The sequence below is a fragment of the Colias eurytheme genome, chromosome 6 (genome assembly GCF_061535395.1).
Source record: "Colias eurytheme isolate Ceu_HAF_F1 chromosome 6, ilColEury1 Martin Lab GWU primary, whole genome shotgun sequence".
Lineage (NCBI taxonomy): Eukaryota > Metazoa > Arthropoda > Insecta > Lepidoptera > Pieridae > Colias > Colias eurytheme.
In genome coordinates, this window is record NC_142985.1 from 5778672 (window position 1) to 5803392 (window position 24721).

Sequence of the window (24721 nt, forward strand, 5' to 3'; positions counted from 1 at the left end):
CAACGAACAACGAACAACGAACAACGAACAACGAACAACGAACAACGAACAACGAACAACGAACGTCGAACGTCGAACATCGAACATCGAACATAGAACATCGAACATCGAACTTCGAACTTCGAACAACGAACAACGAACAACGAACAAAGAACAACGAACACGAACAACGAAAAACGAACAACGAACAACGAACAACGAACAACGAACGACGAACGACGAACGACGAACAACGAACAACGAACAACGAACGACGAACACGAACAACGAACAACGAACAACGAACACGAACACGAACAACGAACAACGAACAACGAACAACGAACAACGAACAACGAATAATGTGAATGTGAATGTGAATGTGAATGTGAATGTGAATGTGAATGTGAATGTGAATGTGAATGTGAATGTGAATGTGAATGTGAATGTGAATGTGAATGTGAATGTGAATGTGAATGTGAATGTGAACATACACAAACACATTCACACACGTGTTCGTGTACGTGTTCGTGTTCGTGTTCGTGTTCGTGTTCGTTCACACCTAACTTGACAAGTGGGTGTGAAAGGGATAAAAAAACATACAGGCGTCATTCAAGGTCATATTTTCTTGTTACAAGTTAATGTTCATACTGAAATCTCCAGTGTATTAGATATAAGCTTCTTGGGGAAAACACTTGTTAATTTTCTGTCACAGTTGGCATCGATTGCACGCATCAATTCACGCGCATTACTTTTGATTGCTCGATTGTGCGAAGCGTTGCTGTAGTTGAAACATTCAACGTTAAGCATTATGCCGCATAATGCGCTCTTGTGCTGTAATTGGAAAACGGGGAGTGTAAGATACAAAACACACCACAAAATTATTTTTAATACATTTTTAAAAGAGTTTTAATTTTAAAGTTTAATAAATAATATGTTAAAATATATTTTTTCTTTTAAACTATCGAGTACAGCGTTGGTCAAGTCACATCACTAAGATCACGTGGCGGCAGTGAGGCGCGCGAAGGGTGTGCGAGCGAGCCTGCGTGTGTCCGCCTCCCACTTCCCCTTTACTCCCGCGATGCTAGATATATTTTCATTAAAATAAATACAACAATCGATTTACTGATGAAATGTGATACTGGATTTCAATTTTGTGTTTTTCTTGCAAGATCGAACTGCACATTTCATCATGTTTATTCGTAAATATGAAAAAAATCCCCAAAGAAACGCACTTCGATAGCACTCAACCACGACTACGAAGTACGAGCACTCGCGGCGGGAACGTCGTGTAACGTGTTGTTCCCACCTGTGCCTACTGTTCCCACTTGGTTATTCGCACTCTACAGATAGTATATATACTCTAAGGTGGTCATGGTAACATTTAGTTTAATAATCTTATTAATCTGTACAAATCTATTTTCTCGCTTGGCATGGAACAGGAACAATCATCTATCAATCGGTGCATTATTTTTCGATCTTTTCAGTGGATTAAATTAGATTTTCTGTCAGTTTGTTCACAATTTATGACTATAAAAAAGAAAATTTAAGATCTTATGAATTCATAACGTTCGCTGTTTTGGAAAAACGAAAACTATAACCGATCAAAATGGCTAGTGTTTCCTATCAAATAGCAAATCTTCTGGAGAAGGTAACCGGTGCATTCATTTTCCAATTAAAACTACGTTTCTTCATTGCTATAAGCATTTACAGTGTTTTAATTTCATTTTATCTATCATTACAGATGACTTCTAATGATAAGGACTTTCGATTTATGGCTACAAATGATTTGATGACTGAGTTGCAAAAAGATAGCATCAAACTTGACGATGATTCTGAAAGAAAAGTTGTAAAAATGTTACTTCGTTTACTCGAAGACAAGAACGGGGAGGTTCAAAATTTGGCTGTAAAGTGGTATGTTTTCCCTTATTTTTACTATAACACACAGTACAGAAGGTGCTTAGTTTATTTAGGCTAAAAACTTTTTTACTCATTTTCACAGTCTCGGACCATTAGTAAACAAAGTCAAGGAATATCAAGTCGAGGGTATAGTGGAAACCCTTTGTGCCAATATGTTGTCAGATACAGAGCAACTTCGTGATATAAGTAGCATTGGCCTAAAAACTGTAATATCAGAATTACCTTTGGGATCCAACACTTTAGCAGCAAATGTCTGTAAAAAAATAACTGGTAGACTGAGCAGTGCTATTGAGAAGGTAAATGGACATTATAACCAAAACATTTCTATGTTACTTGTATAGTTATAAATTATTATTTATAGACTAGGATACCATTTAGAAATAATTTATCTGCTTATTTTACAGCAAGAGGATGTGTCTGTACAATTGGAAGCACTTGATATCTTGGCTGATCTACTTAGTAGATTTGGAGGGCTGTTAATTTCGTTTCACCCCATGCTTTTAAATTCTTTACTTCCACAACTTGCTTCACCTCGTCAGGTATGTAGTGGCAATTAAATTATATAATTTAAATTGTGAATGCAATCTTAAACATGTACCTTATCTAACTTGTATGAAATCAATACTTATAATATTTTTCCAGGCTGTCCGCAAGCGAACTATTGTAGCATTATCCCATTTAGTTATGTCTTGTAATGCTACATTATATAACAAACTCATTGATCATCTTTTGGAGGGCTTAAGTACTTCTACATCAGCTAGCGTAAGCCGTACACATATACAATGTATTGCTTCCATTTGGTAAGAAATTATGAGTTGAACAAAATTGTACTATTTATTATTTTAAATTTCACATAATAGTTTCACTGAAAATTAATTCATTGATGGTTTTATTTTAAGTCGTCAAGCTGGCCACAGATTTGGTGAACAGTTATGGAGAGTAGCACCTCAGGTTCTAGAACATTCCACTGATTCTGATGAAGAATTGAGGGAGCACTGTTTGCAAGCCCTTGAAGCTATCGTACTTAAATGTCCCAAAGAGGTTCAACCTCACATACCTACTGTAAGTGTTCTTTTGTAATTGAACAAAATATGACGAGACCTTGTATTTAATTAAAATCACACTGAAATCTTTGTAGCTTTTTGGCATACAAACATAACCTAAATAGTAAATAATTTTATATATATTTCAGATTATTGATTTGTGCTTAAAAATGATAACATATGATCCAAATTATAACTATGAAGATGAGGAAGAAGGAGGTGGCGGGGAGGACGAAGAAATGGAGGAAGAATCTTTTGAACCAGATGCGGACCCTGAATCTGACTCTGAAGAATATTCAGATGATGATGATATGTCTTGGAAGGTATGATCATTGCATTTTGTAGTGTATTTATTGACGTCAACTCATAAATTCTTTCACTTTTTTCCATTTTCAATCTTATTCAAAACAAGTCATGCATGTACCCAATCATCATTCAATTTTTTATAATTATATAATTTTATTTTAAGATTATTATTTTGTTTAAAACAACATTCTCTTTTGTACAGGTGAGAAGAGCTGCAGCAAAATGCCTTGAGTCTGTGATTTCAACTCGGCATGAGCTGTTAGCAGAAATGTACATTACAGTTTCACCAGCATTGATAGCCAGGTTCAAAGGTAAGATTTAATCTTCAATTAAAACACAAGAGAATATACTAAAAATAGTAACAATTACAATTGTTGTTTAGACTAATTAATTATTTATTAGATAAGAACATGTTACTTTGATACTATATGGTCTAAGATCCGAACATAAGGCGAAATTCAACAGCGTGATAATAGAATGAGACCAATTTTATAATTAATTTAGTCTATTAAAAAATGTATTAAAAATGGGTTGACTGGGAAAATCCTGGACAGGACATTTTTAATGAATTAAAAAAAAAACATATTTTTTAATTAATTGCAGTATCAAGATAATAAAAAAAAAATATATAATAGACTTAAAGTATGAAACCTACAGAATGTGCAGTCATAGTCGTTTTCTAATATTTACCGGGACAAACGGCTAGGTTGGCAGGTATAAACAGGTATGTCGGTACCAGTTACTTTCACTTGATAAGATGATGAAAAAATAAATTATGTCAGCACTGTTTTATTACAAAATTGTTTTATTATCTCGAAACTGCAATTAATCTTCTTATATATAAAAATGATTCGCAAAATGTGTTGGTAAGCGCATAACTCGAGAACGGCTGAACCGATTTCGATAATCCTTTTTTTATTATATTCCTTGAAGTACGAGGATGGTTTTTATGTAGAGAAAACGTAAATATGTACCATGGGCGAAGCCGGGGCGGACCGCTAGTAAAAAATAAAAATAAATAAAAAAAATTTAATTCATTAAAAATGTCCTGTCCAGGATTGTCCCAGTCAACCCATTTTTAATACATTTTTTAATAGACTAAATTAATTATAAAATTGGTCTCATTCTATTATCACGCCGTTGAATTTCGCCTTATGTTCGGATCTTAGACCAATAGTAATGTTATGTATTTATTTATATTAAAGAGCGCGAAGAAAATGTAAAGTGCGACATTTTGAGTGCGTATACGGCGTTACTTAGAGCAACGCGTCCGCCTCCCGCTCTACAGATGACTATCGCGCCCACTGACAACTCTCCACAAGCATTGCTTATTCAAAGGGTAAGTTATTAATTGTCACAAAAAAATTATTATGAAAGTACACAGGTATACCTTTTGTAACACAGGCATAATGTAGCTTTTTCAAAGGTGAAAATATTTCTAGTTATAAAAATTCTAACCTTTCTTCTTGTGATCATTTATGTGTTTATTTTGATTGTTTGAGGAATAATATTTTTAATAGATTTTTTCATTCCAATTTGAATTAATGAATTTAATAGCTTATTTTGATACGAAAAATATTCGTAATTTTACGAATAAAATTACGAATATTTTTTAGAATGAATTTTGAATCACTTTATTATATTCGAAAAATATACATTTAATTTATTTTTTAAAGTGAAACTTTTATTACATCGTCTCAAACTTTTTGGTCTGTGTAGCGCATGTCGCGTGTATCGCGGCTGCCGAGTAGGTATACCTACTCGGCAGCCGACCGTCACGCGACATGTGCTACACAAAGCAGTGTTCGGAACCGTTCGAACAGTTTCACTTTTACCGTGGTTTCATAAAACCACACATTTTTTTTTGGTTATAAGTAAAAGGCCATTTATGAAAATGTTGGGCACAGGTGCCAAGTATAGTCCGCGGCGCGTTACGCGTGATCCGCGGGCGGAGCGTGCGCGCCCGTGGTGCGGCGCTGGCTCTACTGCGCGAGCTGCTGGCGGCCGCGCCCGGTTGCCTCACAGACCACGCCGCTAGGGTGATACGCGCACTTACACCGCCCCTCATGTGAGTACTTGTCTATGGTGATTGTGTTTATAATTTGCATGTTAGGCAAATTTTGAAACTTATGTGTAACATAATAGTCTTTTTACCCTACAACATTGTTTTTCTGTTTTATAAAAAAATATTTTTAACAAACATTTTATACAAGTTTTACAGTGAATTAGTATTCGATAGTAACTGATAACGTCATGATTTTGTAATGCCTGAACACAAAGATGTGTCTCACTCGGTTTTTTGGCTCTTTTGTGTTTTATTGTAGACTAGTGGTCCGTCCCAGCTTCGCCCGTGGTACATATTTCGCAATAAAAGGTAGCCTATGTCCTTTCTCGGGTATCAAAATATCTCCATAATTTCACATGCAAATTGGTTCAGTAGTTTAGGCGTGATTGAGTAACAGACAGACAGAGTTACTTTCGCATTTATAATATTAGTAAGGATGTTCTGTCTACATATTATAATATTTTATTATTAATCCTAAATGGTCACTATTAGCACACCTAAACAGTAACATTAGTTAATAAATAGCACGGTACACAGGGACAAAGGCACGGCGTCCTCAATGAAGATCGAGACGCTGGTGTTCGTGTGGTGGCTGGTGCGCGGCGGCGCGGCGGGGCTGCGCGCGCACGTGGCGGCGCTGCTGCCGGCCGTGCTGGCGTGCGTGCCCGACCCCTTCTACAAGGTCACCGCGGAGGCGCTGCGCGTGCTGCAGGCGCTCGTTAAGATCATGCGCCCATTGGGTATGTTGTTTATCCATGATTTTTCATGTTTGTAGTATTTAGGTCTCTCATATCTACTACTTTACCTAAAGTATAAACTATTTCAACTTTAATAATATGTCAATAATATGTCAATGAACAGGGTAGCTATAATTAGGCAATATAAATATCATAAATTACTCGTTAGTATCGAATATAAGGTAAAAATAGCTTTTTGTTTCTGTTGCGACCCCTTCCAAGTGTTAGTGTTTCTTACTTTCGCTATATACATAATATGATAATTAGACCAACCCACATACTCAAGGGATTTCATCTATATTGTGCAATTAATTATTATCATACAATCTTAAACTAGTTTCAACGAATATTTAATTTTACACCTTCATCTCCTTTTCGTGTACTCTCATAACAGTTTATAAATATTTATGTATTCATCTATACAGATAACATCGAAAACATCGATGGGGACGTACAAGTAGAGCCGCCACCGGCAGAGTTCCAGCAGTTCATCCCGGCGATGTACGAATGTACGCTCGTTAGACTGCGCGCTACGGACATGGACCAAGAGGTGAAGGAACGGGCGATCGCCACTTGCGGACAGCTTATATGCCACTTTGGTGACTATTTACAGGTGAATAGAGAACAAAATTGTGTGCATTTTAATTAATCTAAAAAAAATTAAAGGAAAAAAATTTGGAAATTCACATCATCTTTAACCTTTTATAACAATGCTTGCAATAAAATCTGATTTCTTGAAATTTAATCTACTTCTTTTGTTTCAGAATGAACTGCCTGTATGTTTGCCAATATTTTTGGAGAGATTACGCAATGAAATCACACGACTTACAACAGTCAAAGCATTGACTAAAATTGCGTCGTCGCCTCTTCGTATCGACCTGAGACCTATATTGGTATGTATTGTGATCCATTATTTCTTTAAATATTTATAATCTTCAAACACCGAATTTATTAACAACATTAAAACTTTTGCAGTCAGATGCAGTGCCTATTCTGGGATCATTTTTGCGAAAAAATCAACGGGCGTTAAAACTTTCCACATTGGTGCTACTCGACACCTTAGTGCAAAACTACAGCAATGCTATTAGTATAGAATTGTTGAGCAAGGTAAAGTATTTCATCATACAAATAATAAGTTTCAAGCAAAATATCAATATTTCATTGAATACTTCATTTTTAGGGTTCCGTAGCCAAAATGGCAAAAACGGAACCCTTATAGTTTCGTCATGTCCGTCTGTCCGTCTGTCCGTCTGTCCGTCTGTCACAGCCGATTTACTCGGAAACTATAAGTACTACAGTGATGAAATTTGATGGGAATATGTGTTGTATGAACCGCTACAAAAATATGACACTAAATAGTAAAAAAAAGAATTGGGGGTGGGGCCCCCCATACATGTAACTGAGGGATGAAATTTTTTTTTTCGATGTACATACCCGTGTGGGGTATCAATGGAAAGGTCTTTTAAAATGATATAAAGTTTTCTAAAAAACATTTTTCTTAAAGTGAACGGTTTTTGAGATATCAGCTCTCAAAGTCGTAAAAAGTATGTCCCCCCCCCTCTATTTTTATAACTACGGGGTATAAAATTCTAAAAAAAATAGAGGTGATGCATGCTAATTAACTCTTTCAACGATTTTTGGTTTGATCAAAGTATCTCTTATAGTTTTTGAGATAGGTTGATTTAACTGTAATTTATTATATTTGCTGCTACGGAACCCTTTGTGCGCGAGCCCGACTCGCACTTGGCCGGTTTTATTAATAAATATAAACATCTTCAATATATCAATCATACAATTCTGACACAATAATCTTTCTTATTAAATATCAGACATAGTTTTTAAGTATGTATGTATAAATTAGGTTCAAAGTCGCTTATTAGATAACTCTGCCTAATAAACGCGTAGGCAGAGTTTTGCTTCGGACAATTTTTGAGCGTGATTGTGATACTAGTTGTCAATGTTTGTAATATTTATCATAATTGGCCTATATAATATGTTCACACTGTAGGGACACGCGTCTTCCATAAGGATTATATTATAAGCTTTGTTTCCACTTATCATTAAATATACATTATATGACATAATTATTCAGTTTGTTTCCATTAATCGTTAGGTGGCGTCTTAAGGGTAAAACCCTCCTCTATTTTGCGCCAAGGTTCCCTATCTAGGGCCATACGTATCCAGCTTCTCCCTGCTACCTATAAAGGCTGCTACACATCTTAATATATATAAATCTCGTGTCACAATGTTTGTCCTCAATGGACTTCTAAACCACTTAACCGATTATAATAAAATTCGCACACCATGTGCAGTTCGATCCAACTTGAGAGATAGGATAGGTTTTATCCCGGTAATCCCACGGGAAAGGGAACTGTGCGGGGTTTTCTCTGCAAACGCGGGCGAAGCCGCGGGCGGAAAGCTAATATTTAAAGCGTGTATTACCGTGGTGTGCACCAGGTGCTAACAGAAGTGCCGGCGCTGGTGTGCGAGGCGGACCTGCACTGCGCGCAGACGGCGCTGACGCTGGTGGCGCGCGTGTGCCGGCGCTGCCCGGCCGCGCTCACGCACGACGCGCGCGCCGCGCTCACGCCCAACATACTGGCGCTGGCCAACTCGCCGCTGCTGCAAGGTGACGCCTTACCGCTATATAGTACCAGGTGCCGGCGCTGGTGTGCGAGGCGGACCTGCACTGCGCGCAGACGGCGCTGACGCTGGTGGCGCGCGTGTGCCGGCGCTGCCCGGCCGCGCTCACGCACGACGCGCGCGCCGCGCTCACGCCCAACATACTGGCGCTGGCCAACTCGCCGCTGCTGCAAGGTGACGCCTTACCGCTATATAGTACCAGGTGCCGGCGCTGGTGTGCGAGGCGGACCTGCACTGCGCGCAGACGGCGCTGACGCTGGTGGCGCGCGTGTGCCGGCGCTGCCCGGCCGCGCTCACGCACGACGCGCGCGCCGCGCTCACGCCCAACATACTGGCGCTGGCCAACTCGCCGCTGCTGCAAGGTGACGCCTTACCGCTATATAGTACCAGGTGCCGGCGCTGGTGTGCGAGGCGGACCTGCACTGCGCGCAGACGGCGCTGACGCTGGTGGCGCGCGTGTGCCGGCGCTGCCCGGCCGCGCTCACGCACGACGCGCGCGCCGCGCTCACGCCCAACATACTGGCGCTGGCCAACTCGCCGCTGCTGCAAGGTGACGCCTTACCGCTATATAGTACCAGGTGCCGGCGCTGGTGTGCGAGGCGGACCTGCACTGCGCGCAGACGGCGCTGACGCTGGTGGCGCGCGTGTGCCGGCGCTGCCCGGCCGCGCTCACGCACGACGCGCGCGCCGCGCTCACGCCCAACATACTGGCGCTGGCCAACTCGCCGCTGCTGCAAGGTGACGCCTTACCGCTATATAGTACCAGGTGCCGGCGCTGGTGTGCGAGGCGGACCTGCACTGCGCGCAGACGGCGCTGACGCTGGTGGCGCGCGTGTGCCGGCGCTGCCCGGCCGCGCTCACGCACGACGCGCGCGCCGCGCTCACGCCCAACATACTGGCGCTGGCCAACTCGCCGCTGCTGCAAGGTGACGCCTTACCGCTATATAGTACCAGGTGCCGGCGCTGGTGTGCGAGGCGGACCTGCACTGCGCGCAGACGGCGCTGACGCTGGTGGCGCGCGTGTGCCGGCGCTGCCCGGCCGCGCTCACGCACGACGCGCGCGCCGCGCTCACGCCCAACATACTGGCGCTGGCCAACTCGCCGCTGCTGCAAGGTGACGCCTTACCGCTATATAGTACCAGGTGCCGGCGCTGGTGTGCGAGGCGGACCTGCACTGCGCGCAGACGGCGCTGACGCTGGTGGCGCGCGTGTGCCGGCGCTGCCCGGCCGCGCTCACGCACGACGCGCGCGCCGCGCTCACGCCCAACATACTGGCGCTGGCCAACTCGCCGCTGCTGCAAGGTGACGCCTTACCGCTATATAGTACCAGGTGCCGGCGCTGGTGTGCGAGGCGGACCTGCACTGCGCGCAGACGGCGCTGACGCTGGTGGCGCGCGTGTGCCGGCGCTGCCCGGCCGCGCTCACGCACGACGCGCGCGCCGCGCTCACGCCCAACATACTGGCGCTGGCCAACTCGCCGCTGCTGCAAGGTGGATCATACTTAATACTATGAAATACTATGCTCCTCGCGCTGCCGTTATTCGCCGTGACATTGCCCTCTCTGCCCACACACTGCTCTACTCGCGACGTTCCACACTTGTCATTTGCCTTGTCTCACACAATGGACGTTGAAACGATGGCAGCGTGCGCGCTATGCATTTTTACTATAGCTAATTATATTAATGTATGTAGTAAAAATATACATCGTCGTCGTCTTCCTCAAACATAAAAAGCATTAACACTTTTTCATTTGACCTTTCCATTCTTGGCGACGACATAATTTCCAATTTTGCATACGTGTGCGTCTTGCGCGAGCGCTCGATGCGGACTGCGATCGCGCGAGTATGTGGCCAGACATTCGCACTCGTATTGCCGGTCCTTTGACTCGCGCGCAAAAACCGACAAAATAGGGAGCAGTGAGCAGGACGATGAGCACGACGAGTGACATGACGAGTAACGTTGCCACACTATGTCTCTGCCTACTTTCCTCGTTACTTCCCATACCACTCGAGTGTGTGGCCGGCGTATTAGAATACTAGATAATTGATTTATTAATTCTTTACATATGTACCAAAGATAAAAAGGACAATAATTGGATACAAAATGATTCAGTGCTAATATCGTATAACATACTAAATATAGTTAAAAAAAGTACCTGCGTGCCGAGCACACGTGTCAAAAGTGAAACTTCTTTGGCAAGATTCAAAGACACCAAAATCGTCGCCTTACTCCGTGACGCGTCAGCATTGCCATGACGCGAGTCGCGACCTTGAAATTTTACTCTCAACGCGCCTAAAGAAGTTTGTTTCACTTCAAAAGCTAAAGCTAATTGTTGCATGAGTGATTTTACTGTCAGTGCTTTGAAACTCCAAATATTTGCAAGATCGCAACCAGAGTCAATACATTATTGCCTGGTCATATGTACTTGCTTTTATTCGGAAATACTAATAGGAAATCATGACTTGAATATTTTAATTATAGATCCATAGTATAAAAAAATAAAATTTGGAAAATCCAAAAGTGCACGCCTCATAATTTTTTTTTAATAAATATTTATTAATTATTATTTTTGTTTATTTAATAACAATTAAACCACATCGAATCAGACCCTGAAAAATGAAAGGGTTCTATTCCTGAGCATACTCAAGCGTAAGAGAAAAAAAAAGACTCGATTAGTAAAGTATTTCGGTCGCTATCGTGTTAACAAGAAAAAGGATCCGCACATACAGACACACGGACGTCCAAGACAGAACTTTTTTAAACTGTTTTTTAACTAGTTTAAATAACAAAAATGACATCAAAAATATCATGAACGTTAAAAATAGTGTTTTTTCTTAATATGTGTGTGTATGTATTATCTTACAAGTGCAATGTATGATACATAAAGACATTTTAAGTTTGAAAAATCAGATGTTTTGCGCGAAGTGACAGTAGTACCCACCTCAACGCTTCGCTTATGAGGCGTGCAATAGTACAAATTATTAAAATCTAGGTGGCGCGTTAAAGGCAATGGTGGGTGTGTTGTCTGCGCTTGTGGAAGCGGACGTAGCGGGTTGCTCTCGTAGGGAGTTACTTGCGTTATTAGTGGCCCCTGTACACCGTCCCACTGAACATAACGCCACTGCACATCATATTAAACAGGTAACTTTTGGCAGTAGATTAATCGCGTATAAGGAAGTGTCAAAATGTGTACTTCACTACTTGATACTGTTATTATAATAATTATAGTTGTAATTGCAGTAGAGTTGTGATATCGAATTGAATGTTTTCGAAAAATCTTTGTGTTTCATCGTTTTATAAGTTGATGCTGAAACTTGTGAAACTACAGATATTTTTAAACTAAAAAAAAAAACAGACAGGTTTTCTTTTTAACTCATTGAGCCCCGAACGGCCAGATCCGGCCGCGACACAATAGATTTTCTATTGTGTCTGTGATTCCGGGGCCTGATGGATTAATTTGTAAATTATTTTTAGAATGAATGAATTTAGAAGCTATAGGCTTCGTCATTTATCATCTCGCTAAGACCAAAAGGAGCGGAGCCACGTGGGTGTGACCGCGGGGCGCAGCTAGTATAAAATATTTTTCGAATTGCAGAGTTATTCCAATAACGTGAAATAAATATGGCCGTGATTGTTGTAATAAATTTAAATAATCAATATATTAATTTACCTAAAACATCTAACTATATGATTCTTTAAATAAAATGTTCTGAAACTAAGAAGCTTATATCTAATACACTGGAGATTTCAGTATGAACATTAACTTGTAACAAGAAAATATGACCTTGAATGACGCCTGTATGTTTTTTTATCCCTTTCACACCTAACTAACTACCTAGGTGTGAAAGGGATAAAAAAACATACAGGCGTCATTTAACGTCATATTTTCTTGTTACAAGTTAATGTTCATATTGAAATCTCCAGTGTATTAGATATAAGCTTCTCGTCTGAAACAAAATGTTTGTATGTATTTCACACGTGTGTGTGCAGTCGTACCACTCGCTGGCGAAGTGCGTGGCGGCGGTGGTGGTGGGCGGCTCTGGCGAGGCGCTGCACACCACGCGCGCCTTCCTGCGCGACGCGGCCGACCCGCCCGCCGACACCGTGCACATGTTCGCGCTGCTCGCTATCGCTGAGATTGGGAGGCATCTGTGCGTGCTTATTTACTTTATTTATATACACGCTTATGTTTAACCAAAGAAGCTTATATCTAATACACTGGAGATTGCACTATGACCATTAAATTGTAACAAGAAAATATGACGTTGAATGACGCCTGTATGTTTTTTTATCCCTTTCACACCAACTGTTGTGAAAGGGATAAATTCATTCATTCATCACATTCAACGTAATATTTTCTTGTTACAATTTAATGGTCATAGTGCAATCTCCAGTGTATTAGATATAAGCTTCTTGGTTTAATATATCCCATACTAGCTTTTCGCCCGCTTTGTCTAAAACCTAATAAATTATATACTAAAACCTTCCTCTTGAATCACTCATCTATTAAAAAAAACCGCATCAAAATCCGTTGCGTAGTTTTAAAGATTTAATAGAAAGAAAGGTTATAGTTATCTATACAGATCTTTAATTGTATGGTATAAGAATAACTGAAAGACTTTTTGATCGTCATAACTATACTCCTATAAATGAAACACCCATTTATTAAATTACTATGTTTTATCCGTTTAAAGATTTTCTATTCTATTCAGCTTACAAACAAAAAAAAAAACGAAATATAATTATTGTATACTTAATTATTTATTTCAACAGGGATCTAAGCTCCATACCGAATCTGAAGGAAGTATTGCTCAACTCGTTCACACCATCATCCGAAGAGGTGAAGTCAGCCGCGAGTTATGCGCTAGGTTCAGTAGCGGTGGGCAATTTGCCTGAATTCCTGCCTTTCATACTGGGAGAGATTGAGGCGCAACCCAAGAGGCAGTATCTGCTGTTACACTCGCTTAGAGAAGTAAGTTACTGACAACAAAGAAGCCCCATAATTGTGACATGTAGGTTCAGTAGCGGTGGGCAATTTGCCTGAATTCCTGCCTTTCATACTGGGAGAGATTGAGGCGCAACCCAAGAGGCAGTATCTGCTGTTACACTCGCTTAGAGAAGTAAGTTACTGACAACAAAGAAGCCCCATAATTGTGACATGTAGGTTCAGTAGCGGTGGGCAATTTGCCTGAATTCCTGCCTTTCATACTGGGAGAGATTGAGGCGCAACCCAAGAGGCAGTATCTGTTGTTACACTCGCTTAGAGAAGTAAGTTACTGACAACAAAGAAGCCCCATAATTGTGACATGTAGGTTCAGTAGCGGTGGGCAATTTGCCTGAATTCCTGCCTTTCATACTGGGAGAGATTGAGGCACAACCCAAGAGGCAGTATCTGCTGTTACACTCGCTCAGAGAAGTAAGTTACTGACAACAAAGAAAAACTAATTGTGACATGTAGTTAAATTTGAACTATAAAAGTTCCTTTTTCATTACAAATCATAAGCTAAAAATTTGATATTTAGGAAATAATTTTTATTATATTTTATGCTGCATGGATAATGTACAGAAATATCTAAATAATGAATTATTATAATTTAATTAACATAACTATTATTTTATTTTTCTCAGATAATAGCTTGTGAATCAACAACGCCCGAAGGAGTTGAGGCCTTAAGGCCTTTCATACCAGAAATCTGGGTACAGTTATCAAAGCACTGCCAATGCGCGGAGGAAGGGTCTCGGAATGTAGTAAGTAAATTTTCTTACCTGTTTTACGACATAATATTTACTAAAGTCCAGTCGCGGAGCAGGAAGAATTTCGTACTATGACCTCTTTACCTACTGACAGTGGTCACAAACATTTTTGAATGAAGTTCAGTTTACGTGAAATATTTAGAGGAGAAAATGTTTTTTACTAACTTATTAAATAAATGTCCTTTATTCATTTACAATACTTATTAGTTACATTTAAATTTTTTCAATAACCACGATATATTATACGATACGTTTTGTCGTGACTCAAGGTCAATAAAAAAACCACATGCAATCAAGAACAAACCTTACACTCTCAGGTTAAAGGTTTACAATCCCTGAGGACGGCGGTCATTGCATCTAAGCGAGCAAGACACATTATATTTACGCGTGAGTGACAGTGACAGGTAATAACAGGTTAATGTACGAAATTCTTCCTAGTTCGCGTCCGGACTTTACCTTGTCGAAAAGAATGCTAAAAATAACTTTGTTTTTCCTTAGGTTGCAGAATGTTTAGGAAAATTATGTTTATTGGAGCCACAAGACTTGTTGCCTCATCTCAAGGAGTTCCTAAAGTCGCCAGAGCCGCTCACCAGGACAACTGCTGTTACCGCCGTTAAGTTTACAATTTCGGATCAGGTTAGTGAACTAATACGTAATTTTTCATTTGTTTCTCTTATTTCCCGCTGTTATTTTAAAATGTATTTTGTAAAAAAAAGTATTCGATAATTACTAATTACTTTCATGTGCATAGTTAATATTAAAATATGATACATTTTGTGAAGAAAATACATTTATTTTACTTTCGCTCTCATCACATGACAAATATATGCGTATTACTGAAATTAACATGATTGCTGTTCAGCATCAGGCAGCTGCCTTTTGTGTAAATTATGCTCTCATTGTAACACTGCTCCATTAACATAATACTGTTTTTCTTAAGTTTGTTACCGTGTGGCACTCGGGTGTGGTAAACGTGTGGCACTCGGGGACTGCCGCGGTAAAGCTATTGCATGCTATGCCTTCAAGCCACACCTCCGTGTCCGTCGGAGTGGGGAGCGTGAGGTTTTTTCGTTACGGAATTTCTCGATTCGGTCCCCGCGCTCAAGGCCCGCGATAGAAGCTATGCATTAGCTTAATAAATAAAATTGATCTGGATTTCAATAACACGTGTCTAATCCGCAGCCGCAAGCGATAGACGGCCTGCTGCGCGCGTGCATGGCGGAGCTGCTGGTGCCGCTGCGCGACCCCGAGCTGTGCGTGCGGCGCGTGGCGCTGGTCGCGTTCAACTCGGCCGCGCACAACAAGCCCTCGCTCGTGCGCGACCTGCTGCCGCACGTGCTGCCCACTATCTACCGAGAGACGAAGGTCAAGGTGAGCTCACGAACAACTCGAGAGGAACATATATCGCCGTCTTTAATGAAGCAGTCGTATACAGTACGATTCAAACTTAATGGTGGCTGGGAACATCGAACGATCTGATGCGCAGATAACAATTTTAGATATAACCGGAACGTTTAGGTTAGAGCTAGCGCGCAAGAGCAACTTTTGTCTCCGCTAGTTGCGGTTGTTTTGTCTCTCCCATCAACTCTATGGGGAGTTGCGTCGCTACGTGCGCGCACTTTCTTACTAGCCCATAGAGTTGATGGGAGAGACAAAAGTTGCTCTTGCGCGCTAGCTCTTAGGTTAGAACGTTAGGTCGTTGCGAACGCACGAGCGCGTAAATATCCGAATACCTGCGCGCTCGTGCGTTCGCAGTTAACTTCCAAACCGCCACCATTTGAATCGAACTGTAATATTTGCCAGTAATATTTTACTGAAAATAGGTATTTGTTGTGGTAACAACAACAGTTTTACTTTTGATTGCTAGTGTGACAAGAAAAAAATACAAAAAATAAACACGAAAACTTACAATGTACATAAATAAATGTAACATTACAAATCAAGGTACCATACTATTAACAATAAATAAAGTGTAAATATGTAATAATAATAATAGTAGTCAGCATTAGTTTTTTAATTAGTAATATTAGTAAAAACGATATTATTGCTTTGTTTTGAATCTACTTTGGTATATTATTATTTGTTTTTTTGTATAATTGTAAAAATTCCTGCATCAGAAATTGTAATTCATTTTTTCATTAAACTAACATGATATTGTTATCCGTTTAAATATACGATTGTTGTAATTTCCTATAAGTAAAGAAACATATATTGTTATTATACGATAAGCTATTTTAGTATTAAGAGTTTATAAATTATGTTTTCTTTGTTGGAAATTCTTAATAAAAATAAAAATAAAAAATAAAACATTATCCGCTCCATATTTTTCCAACAGAAAGAGCTGATCCGCGAGGTGGAGATGGGCCCATTCAAGCATTCTGTGGACGACGGGCTGGACCTGCGCAAAGCGGCGTTCGAGTGCATGTACACACTGCTGGGCACGTGCCTCGACCGGCTCGATGTGTTCGAGTTCCTGCGCCACGTGGAGGATGGACTACGTGACCATTACGATATAAAGATGCTCACGTACTTGATGTGCGCGCGCTTGGCTACGCTCTGCCCCGCGGTCGTGCTGCAGAGTTAGTATTGGTTTTGTATGGACACGTATTTTTTTTAGGGCCGATTTTTCAATGCTTGGATAAAACTTATTCGTCGAATAATGTATAAAACTACCATTTTAAAAACGTATTCTAATTGCCCGTATTTGACAGTTTACGTGACATTTTAATATTATCGTGTAATACTTTATTGGACGGATAAGTTTTCTCCAAGCATTGAAAAATCGGCCCTTAGTGGTTTACAAATACTTCAGTATTTGAATATTGAGAGGTCTAGGTGGTTGATTTCGGTTTAGAGAATTGTTGTAGAGAGAATTTGAAGGATTGTTTTTTTTAAAGCGATGTGTTTTGCTTTGCTTCATAAAAATGAGGTTATAGGATAAACATATTTTGTATATTGTTTCACCCGCGGGCAATAAAGTTGAAGAAATATTTGACTTTATAGAAATGAACTCATGTGTTAGGTATGTAACAAAAATACATATTATATTCATCCACCCTAACAAACTTTCGCATTTATAATACGAGTAGGTTATGTCCAAATTATATTTTTTAACGTGATAACGTTTTTAAAATCGTTTTAGTTGGGTGACATGTTCAGAAACTTGTGTCACACCAAAACCTCACGAGCGCGATTGCAGGTATAACGAGAGAGAGACGGACCGATCTCCCGTCTCATCTCGAGCGCTGCCACCAATAAGACGTTATCACGTAAACATCTCGATCGTAAACCTACTTTACAAACAACCAATTTTTTTCACTAAAAAAGTGTTGATCACTGAAACTTTTCACAGGGTTGGAGAGCCTAGTGGAGCCATTGCGCGCGACGTGCACGATGAAGGTGAAGGCGAACTCGGTGAAGCAGGAGTACGAGAAGCAGGACGAGCTCAAGCGCTCCGCCCTGCGCGCAGCCGCTGCTCTGCTGCAGATTCCTGAAGCCGGTTAGTACTTTTGTGCTAAACTAGCCGCTTGTTCCGGTTTTGTTTTGCTCGAGTTGATCCGGAATCCCGTTACTGGTCTTGCATTTTCGGAGAATATTATTTTATTTACAAGTAATTAAAATATTATTAAATTTTATTGCAAAATATGTATGTTCCCTATTATGTAGTGTATTGTTATATGTCATCATTCATTATGTAATGTGTTAATATCTTTTTATCGTTGCTTGGAGGTGGACCGTGGAATCAGTTATTTTATAATTGCAAAGGATACAGTAACAATTCTAGAACTTGTATGATTCGTGAGATCTCGTCTTTCTCATTGATATTTGGCAATATTATGTGACATTTGACGTGGGCCCGTAAATTTCAGAAAAGAACCCGCACCTGATGGACTTCGTGACGCAAATCAAGTCGTTCCCCGACCTGCAGCCGATCTTCGAGTCGATCCTGAAGGACTCGAGCGGCTCCGGACTCGACTCCAACCTCATGGACCAGAGCTAGCCGCGACATTACCGATTCGTTCACATACTCATGTTGTAAATGATGAAAATTTTAATAGATTTTCCACTTATTTTCGTTTTTTTTTTATTCGAATTGCTCCTTTTTTATGTGTGCCCAGTGCATTTAATTAGTCATAAATTTATATGTGCGTATATGGTGCGTGTCACTTTAATGTGTGTACAGTGAGTCGATTGGACGCATTCGTAGCTAAAATTGTAAAAACTATTTGTGAAGATCGCTCTTCTACACTTGTGCGCTTTTGTACGAATATATCTTGTTAATCTCAATAAAAGGCATGTTTATGTTAATCAACGTTTATTTTTTAAAAAGGTAAATACACAAAAACTGGGGATTGCAAACATTTGTGGCGTAATAAATGGATTTAAATTGATAGATTCAGTAGATCATTTGGCATTTAAGACACATTGTAAAATAGACAGATATTTCGCCGGTAGTTCTATCGTTGATATGTATTGTGATATTACAAGCTATTTGGAATAATTAAAGGAGGGTGGATATAATATAATGAAGATAAACAAAATTGTCTGCTTATTTCCCTTTCCTCTTGGTTCCGGGCGTGGTGCTCGCAGCTCTTGAACTTTGACTTTCAGTCTGTAAATATAACACTTAGATTACAAATCTAACTTTTTATCAATGCAACAAGTTTAAATAGCTTACACACAAACTACACATTTCATAAATGAGCTAGCATTACACTAAGTTTTCCTTATGTACCAAGTCTAGTAGTATAGCCTGTCTTGGAACATGGAGTTTTCTTACATTAATAACTTTATTGCACGCCTCATAAGCGAAGCGTTGAGGTGGGTACTACTGTCACTTCGCGCAAAACATCTGATTTTTCAAACTTAAAATGTCTTTATGTATCATACATTGCACTTGTAAGATAATACATACACACACATATTAAGAAAAAACACTATTTTTAACGTTCATGATATTTTTGATGTCATTTTTGTTATTTAAACTAGTTGAAAAACAGTTTAAAAAAATTCTGTCTTGGACGTCCGTGTGTCTGTATGTGCGGATCCTTTTTCTTGTTAACACGATAGCGACCGAAATACTTTACTAATCAAGTCTTTTTTTTTCTCTTACGCTTGAGTATGCTCAGGAATAGAACCCTTTCATTTTTCAGGGTCTGATTCGATGTGGTTTAATTGTTATTAAATAAACAAAAATAATAATTAATAAATATTTATTAAAAAAAAATTATGAGGCGTGCACTTTTGGATTTTCCAAATTATTTTATAATACATTATTTTAGTAGACAGTAACTGAAAAATATACCGTATTTAGAGTAGCACTACGTGGCAGTGTAGACGAGCTAGCGTTCCGTAGTATGGACCGGGAACCACTCGTAGAGCCCGTGTCAGGGCTTTGCTCTTTGCTGTAAAAAAATAAAAACATGAGTTTATAGCATTCTCGTTTATTTTCACTTTACCATCACTATCAAACTATCTACATACTATTACTTGCATCAGTTTGTGATTTTCTGTGTTTATTGTATATATCTTGTGTGTGTGCAATAAAAAATTATCTATCTATCTACATACTTGCATAAAAATGAACGTATCTAAATAGCCTGAATTAATAATTTTTCAACTACTTTTAAGAATACATTCATAAATCAACTTATAATGAAACGATTTTTACCTATTGCCACGCGATAACTGCCCCTTTCTACTGAACATGTCCGACAATCTTCCACGTAAATTTTGTTTGCTTCCCGTCGCGCTCATATCCGAATCTGAACCTTGCTGTAATAGAAATAAGAACGATAATGGAAGTTACTCTTACATCTAATAAGATATACATGTATAGAATTAGTGTTAAATACCTGCGATACATTCCCAATGGGTCTAAAATCAACCGCTTCGCTGTCAACGTGGTCATCGATGGATCTTGATTTGGTCAGCTTCTTTAACTTGCCAAATAGACTCTTCTTCTTTTTCTTCTCAGATGGCAACACTTCACTCTGGGCTGAACCTCCAGATAGACGACTGTAAATTTAATAAAGTAATATATAAGACTTAGGGAAAATATAATTACTAAACATTGGGAATTGTAATTTGTTGCTTTTAATATGAACGTTGAACATTCTTGGTTTGTACTAAGTATCTATTATAACATGATGTTAGGATGTATGTTCGTTATTCTTTCACGCAAAAATCACTGAACGGATTTTCATGAACTTTGCAGTGATTATTACGTACTAAAATAACGCACAAGCTATAGAAATACTTGCTTTTGCCCATAGTTTCGGCCGCACAATGACATATTGCCTTCTCGCTCTTGGCTAGGCTTTGAAATCACAATCTTACTTCAAATAATGTAACTATAGTAATAATATATATTTTTGTGTGTTTTACTCGCCTGTCTAGACTAGTATCCCGTTGCATTGTGTATAATCTGTCGTCACCGTCTAGCGATTGCATTGAAGATACACTGCTGTCGTCAACCGATTTCCAAATTGATGACTATGTAATGTAAATAAAAGTTTACATTAATAAAACTTATAACATATACCCAGGGCTTACACACACACACACTTTGCTTTTTATAAATAAATTGAATAGGTTTAAAAATGTTCATTAAGTGGTTTTACCTGATCCTTAGTGGTTTGCTCAAGTGAGATGGATCGCTTCTTGAGGGAAGGTACTCGTGATGGAGCCCTCGACGTCGATGATACAGTCATGGTGTCACGTGGCTCAGTAGACATTGCACTATTGAAATATTATATTAAGTTTACATTTATAAAATAGATCTATGAATTTTTATATTGTTCTTCACGTAGCCATAATATCATTTCCATTTATCGCAAATTGAACAATTTTATTTTGTACCTGTACCTGTATAGCTGTATAAGTTTAAAGATAATATTGTAAGTACTCATTCTCATTGTTATTGAAATCTAAAAAGAACATAAAATGGGAAAGATGCTCTCTTACTCTTTTTTAATATACTCTATGTTTTAATTTGGAGTGTATATCGCTTTTGAGGCGAGCTTTACCCTAAACACGTACCGTCTAGCATTAGTGAGTTGTCGTCTCTGTCGCTCTGCAATGCGTGAAGCCCGCAGTTCGTCCGCGAGACGCAACAAGCGCGTGCCCGTCGATACTAGCTCTGCGGTGGAGTGCTCGGGCGTCGCGGAACGGGAACGGGACTTTGATGACTGGAAGAAAGCAAATTTTTGATGTTTTAGAAATTATTAAATTATTATATTGGTGTTTTAGATACTACGAATGGAAAATTGAAATCATTTTAATAAAGATTAGCAAAAGAAATACACATTTACTCCTCGTATTGCCTTGCTGGAGGCTAATCAACTATACCAGTTTCAATCATAAATCGAATTCAGTACATACATCTCGCTTATTGTTTATAGTGGAATGATGAGGCAAAAATTTGCTCTCATAAAAAAATAATCAAAATACGTTTCTATATGCATCTGAACAAGCCGAATCGTTTTTTTTGTTATTAACTTGAAAATTAACTCAAAAATGTGTAAAGGATTTTGGATAACCACGTGCTGTAAATAGGGTGTTTACTTAAAAAAATCGTATTCGATTCTTACTCTATTTCGTCTTGGAGGAGTTGGTGTCGCGAGGCTCTTCTCAGGTTTAATTGGTGTTTCATTGCGGAATAATTCAGGACTCTGTTTTATAAGATCGTCTATAGTTTCCAATAGTTGAGTTATTACGCGGTCGTCCTCCTGAAATATTAATCAAACTCAAACATATATTTATTCAATTAGACTTCTTTTAGAAGCACTTCGAATCGTCATTACATATCTTTATCATTTACCATCGATTCGAAAAACAGTATCTATGAATCTTAGAGTTGACCAATATACAGTAGGTATATAAACTCTCATAAACTCGTTCGAACAAAATTTTCCTTTCCATTCAAAATTTTCCAACAATTACCTGTTGAGCCCGTTTGAGTGATCCGACGAGTAATTTATTTTGATCCCGGTCGCGGTCGTGTCGCTCCTTATCTCTTCTCAATTTCTCATTTGCTGTACGAAGCTTCGCGTGGGCGTCACGTAATTCTAATAGATCGCACTGTAATTCTGACACCTGCGAAATTAAACTTTTATTAGACTATCTTATGAAGCAGACATATCTCACGTTATATAAATTAAATTCAAAGCAGATTTTTTCATCATTAGCATTAAAAAATTACGGTACTACTTACCTTCTTCTTAGCTTCTTCAGTTTCTTCTTCCGTAGTTCGTTTAATTTGATCCATACGCCTCTTCATGTCGAGTCTCTCTTTTTCTCTCTCTCGTTCCAACTATAAGATAATGTAATTAAATAAATATTTTTGATTCATAATTATTTTAAGTAGTAAAACTGAAATCACGAATTACCTCAAACAGGGTCTGTCTCAAATCCCGGGCGAGCGTGGAAGTTTCCTGCAGCAATCGTTGTTGTTCATCTCTCTCTTTGTGCCACGCGAGTTCCATTCGAGTAGCGAGCCCAGAGACACGGGCTCTTCCTGATGATAAAAGACGGTCTTCCTCGTACTGGAAATTACAAAAAGATGTCGAAAAGAGTTCACAACAATCCTACTAATATTATAAATGCGAAAGTTTGTGAAGATGGGATGTTTGTTACTGTTTCATACAAATAATACTAAACCGATTACAATGAAATTTGGTATGTAGGTAGTTAATAAAAATATACCAAAATAACACATGGCTACTTTTTATTACGGAAATCCGACAGGAACGGGAACTTTGCGGGTTTTCCTTTGAAAACGCGGGCGAAGCCGAAAACGCGGGCGAAGCCGCGGGCGGAAATCTAGTAATCTATATAAATATTAGGTACCTAATAAAAGAAAAATAAATTCGTAACTTACCTCATTAATACGTGACTGCATTTCTGCTAACCGTACTTCCGCCGATGATCTTTCACTGACAAGTTCAGAGTTAAGTTTAGAAGACAGTAGTCTTGCTTCACATAGCTCATCTTCTAAACATGCTACTTGTTGCTCTAATGTCGCTACCTTGTTCCGATATTCCTCCTGAAAAATTTTCATAAATTATATTTTATTTCATGATGAAGAAGAAACCAAACAATAATCAGCGTAAAAACAGTATGTAACTTACATCATCTGTACTCGATATAGAGGCCCTTGGAGCTCTTGTCTTATTGCCATTTTTCATGTCTGTCAGGGTCTGCTGAGCTGATTCAAGCATTTGTTTGTAATTATCACGTTCTCGTTTAAATCGTGACACCTGAAAGAAAAATATATTATTTAAATATAGTTCAAAAATATAGCAATATAGTAGTTACCTACAATCATAATAATATAAAAAAATATATTACTTGATTATGTAAAGATTTCAGCTCATCCCGCATTGAGTTCATTTGGCCTTCATATCTCATTTTAGTTTCAGAAATTTCGTTCTTTCTAGCCTTTTCCATTTGTTCTAACCGAGTATTTAAAGTGTTAAGTTCACGTTCAAGTTCTGCATTATCTGCAGTAAGAGTCCTTTGAACCTTGCTTACTTTTTCATAGTCTTCTAGTTTTCGTTTGGCTTCATCCAACTGAAATTATACATTAAAAACGTATAAATTACCAATAAGTAGCTACCTTAAAAAAGTGAAATAAAAAAGCAGGTACTTACTTCTTTTTTAGCAATATCGTGATGATGTGACAAAACTTCATGCTTTTCTATTGCATCTCGTAATTCCTTCTCACGTTGCTCTAATTTTGTGCTTAACCGTGACTTCTCAACTTCCCAACCGCCTCCACATAGACGATCTTGTAAAGATGATATTTCTTTCTACCAATGTAAATAGTTAGTAATAAAAATTTGAATAGATACTTGCTATTATTGTTATTAATTTATTAATATTAAAAAAATACCTGTAAAGTTGCTTGTTCACTAAGCCAAGCAGAAGATTGTGTATCATAATTTTCTTGAAGTGTTTTAAGCTCCATAAGTGTTGTATTTAGTTCTTTTTGGGCGTGTATTAAGTCGCTAAAATAATTTTAAAGTATTATATTATAGAAGCTATAAAACTAAAACATTATGCTTGTGATAATTAATATTTTCTTACCCTTGGGCTTGTTCTTTCTCAACAGTTAGTCTAGCTTTTGTAACTACATGTTCTTCTTCTAATAGTTCATATTTGCCAGTTAGTTCTTCGTACTCAGCCTTTTCCATAGCTATTTTATGTTCCAGTTCTGTAAAATAAAACAATATGTATATTTTTATAGGTACAGATTCCCCCGTTTTTGTATA

The 24721-nt window shown here is 38.8% G+C and overlaps 2 protein-coding genes across 3 annotated transcripts in view; one reads left to right on the plus strand and one right to left on the minus strand.

Moving 5' to 3' along the window:
• The first annotated feature begins 1404 nt into the window (after positions 1 to 1404).
• Cand1 (Cullin-associated and neddylation-dissociated 1) lies at positions 1405 to 18755 on the plus strand. Its single transcript, XM_090102723.1, has 24 exons — positions 1405 to 1630; positions 1724 to 1893; positions 1982 to 2195; positions 2304 to 2438; positions 2542 to 2699; positions 2799 to 2961; positions 3092 to 3265; positions 3451 to 3559; positions 4454 to 4587; positions 5156 to 5316; positions 5851 to 6053; positions 6476 to 6663; positions 6815 to 6943; positions 7026 to 7157; positions 8508 to 8679; positions 11686 to 11834; positions 12684 to 12844; positions 13467 to 13665; positions 14322 to 14441; positions 14946 to 15083; positions 15630 to 15818; positions 16783 to 17026; positions 17800 to 17946; positions 18317 to 18755. The coding sequence occupies exons 1-24, from the start codon at positions 1589 to 1591 to the stop codon at positions 18445 to 18447; spliced, it is 3762 nt and encodes a 1253-aa protein (XP_089958849.1). The 5' UTR covers positions 1405 to 1588; the 3' UTR covers positions 18448 to 18755.
• Positions 18746 to 24721, minus strand: part of LOC149907678 (uncharacterized) — a 28877-nt gene continuing 22901 nt past the window's right edge. For both annotated transcript variants that reach the window (XM_090102721.1, XM_090102722.1), the window contains 17 exons: positions 24537 to 24663; positions 24343 to 24457; positions 24101 to 24259; positions 23799 to 24020; positions 23579 to 23707; positions 23329 to 23493; positions 22838 to 22993; positions 22663 to 22761; positions 22392 to 22544; positions 22040 to 22177; positions 21489 to 21637; positions 21071 to 21188; positions 20839 to 20942; positions 20303 to 20465; positions 20119 to 20222; positions 19753 to 19852; positions 18746 to 19059 (listed from right to left, as the gene is read on the minus strand). In XM_090102721.1, coding sequence (XP_089958847.1) covers positions 18997 to 19059; positions 19753 to 19852; positions 20119 to 20222; positions 20303 to 20465; positions 20839 to 20942; positions 21071 to 21188; positions 21489 to 21637; positions 22040 to 22177; positions 22392 to 22544; positions 22663 to 22761; positions 22838 to 22993; positions 23329 to 23493; positions 23579 to 23707; positions 23799 to 24020; positions 24101 to 24259; positions 24343 to 24457; positions 24537 to 24663 — 2264 coding nt within the window. In that variant the 3' untranslated portion in view covers positions 18746 to 18996. The remainder of the gene's footprint in view (positions 19060 to 19752; positions 19853 to 20118; positions 20223 to 20302; positions 20466 to 20838; positions 20943 to 21070; positions 21189 to 21488; positions 21638 to 22039; positions 22178 to 22391; positions 22545 to 22662; positions 22762 to 22837; positions 22994 to 23328; positions 23494 to 23578; positions 23708 to 23798; positions 24021 to 24100; positions 24260 to 24342; positions 24458 to 24536; positions 24664 to 24721) is intronic.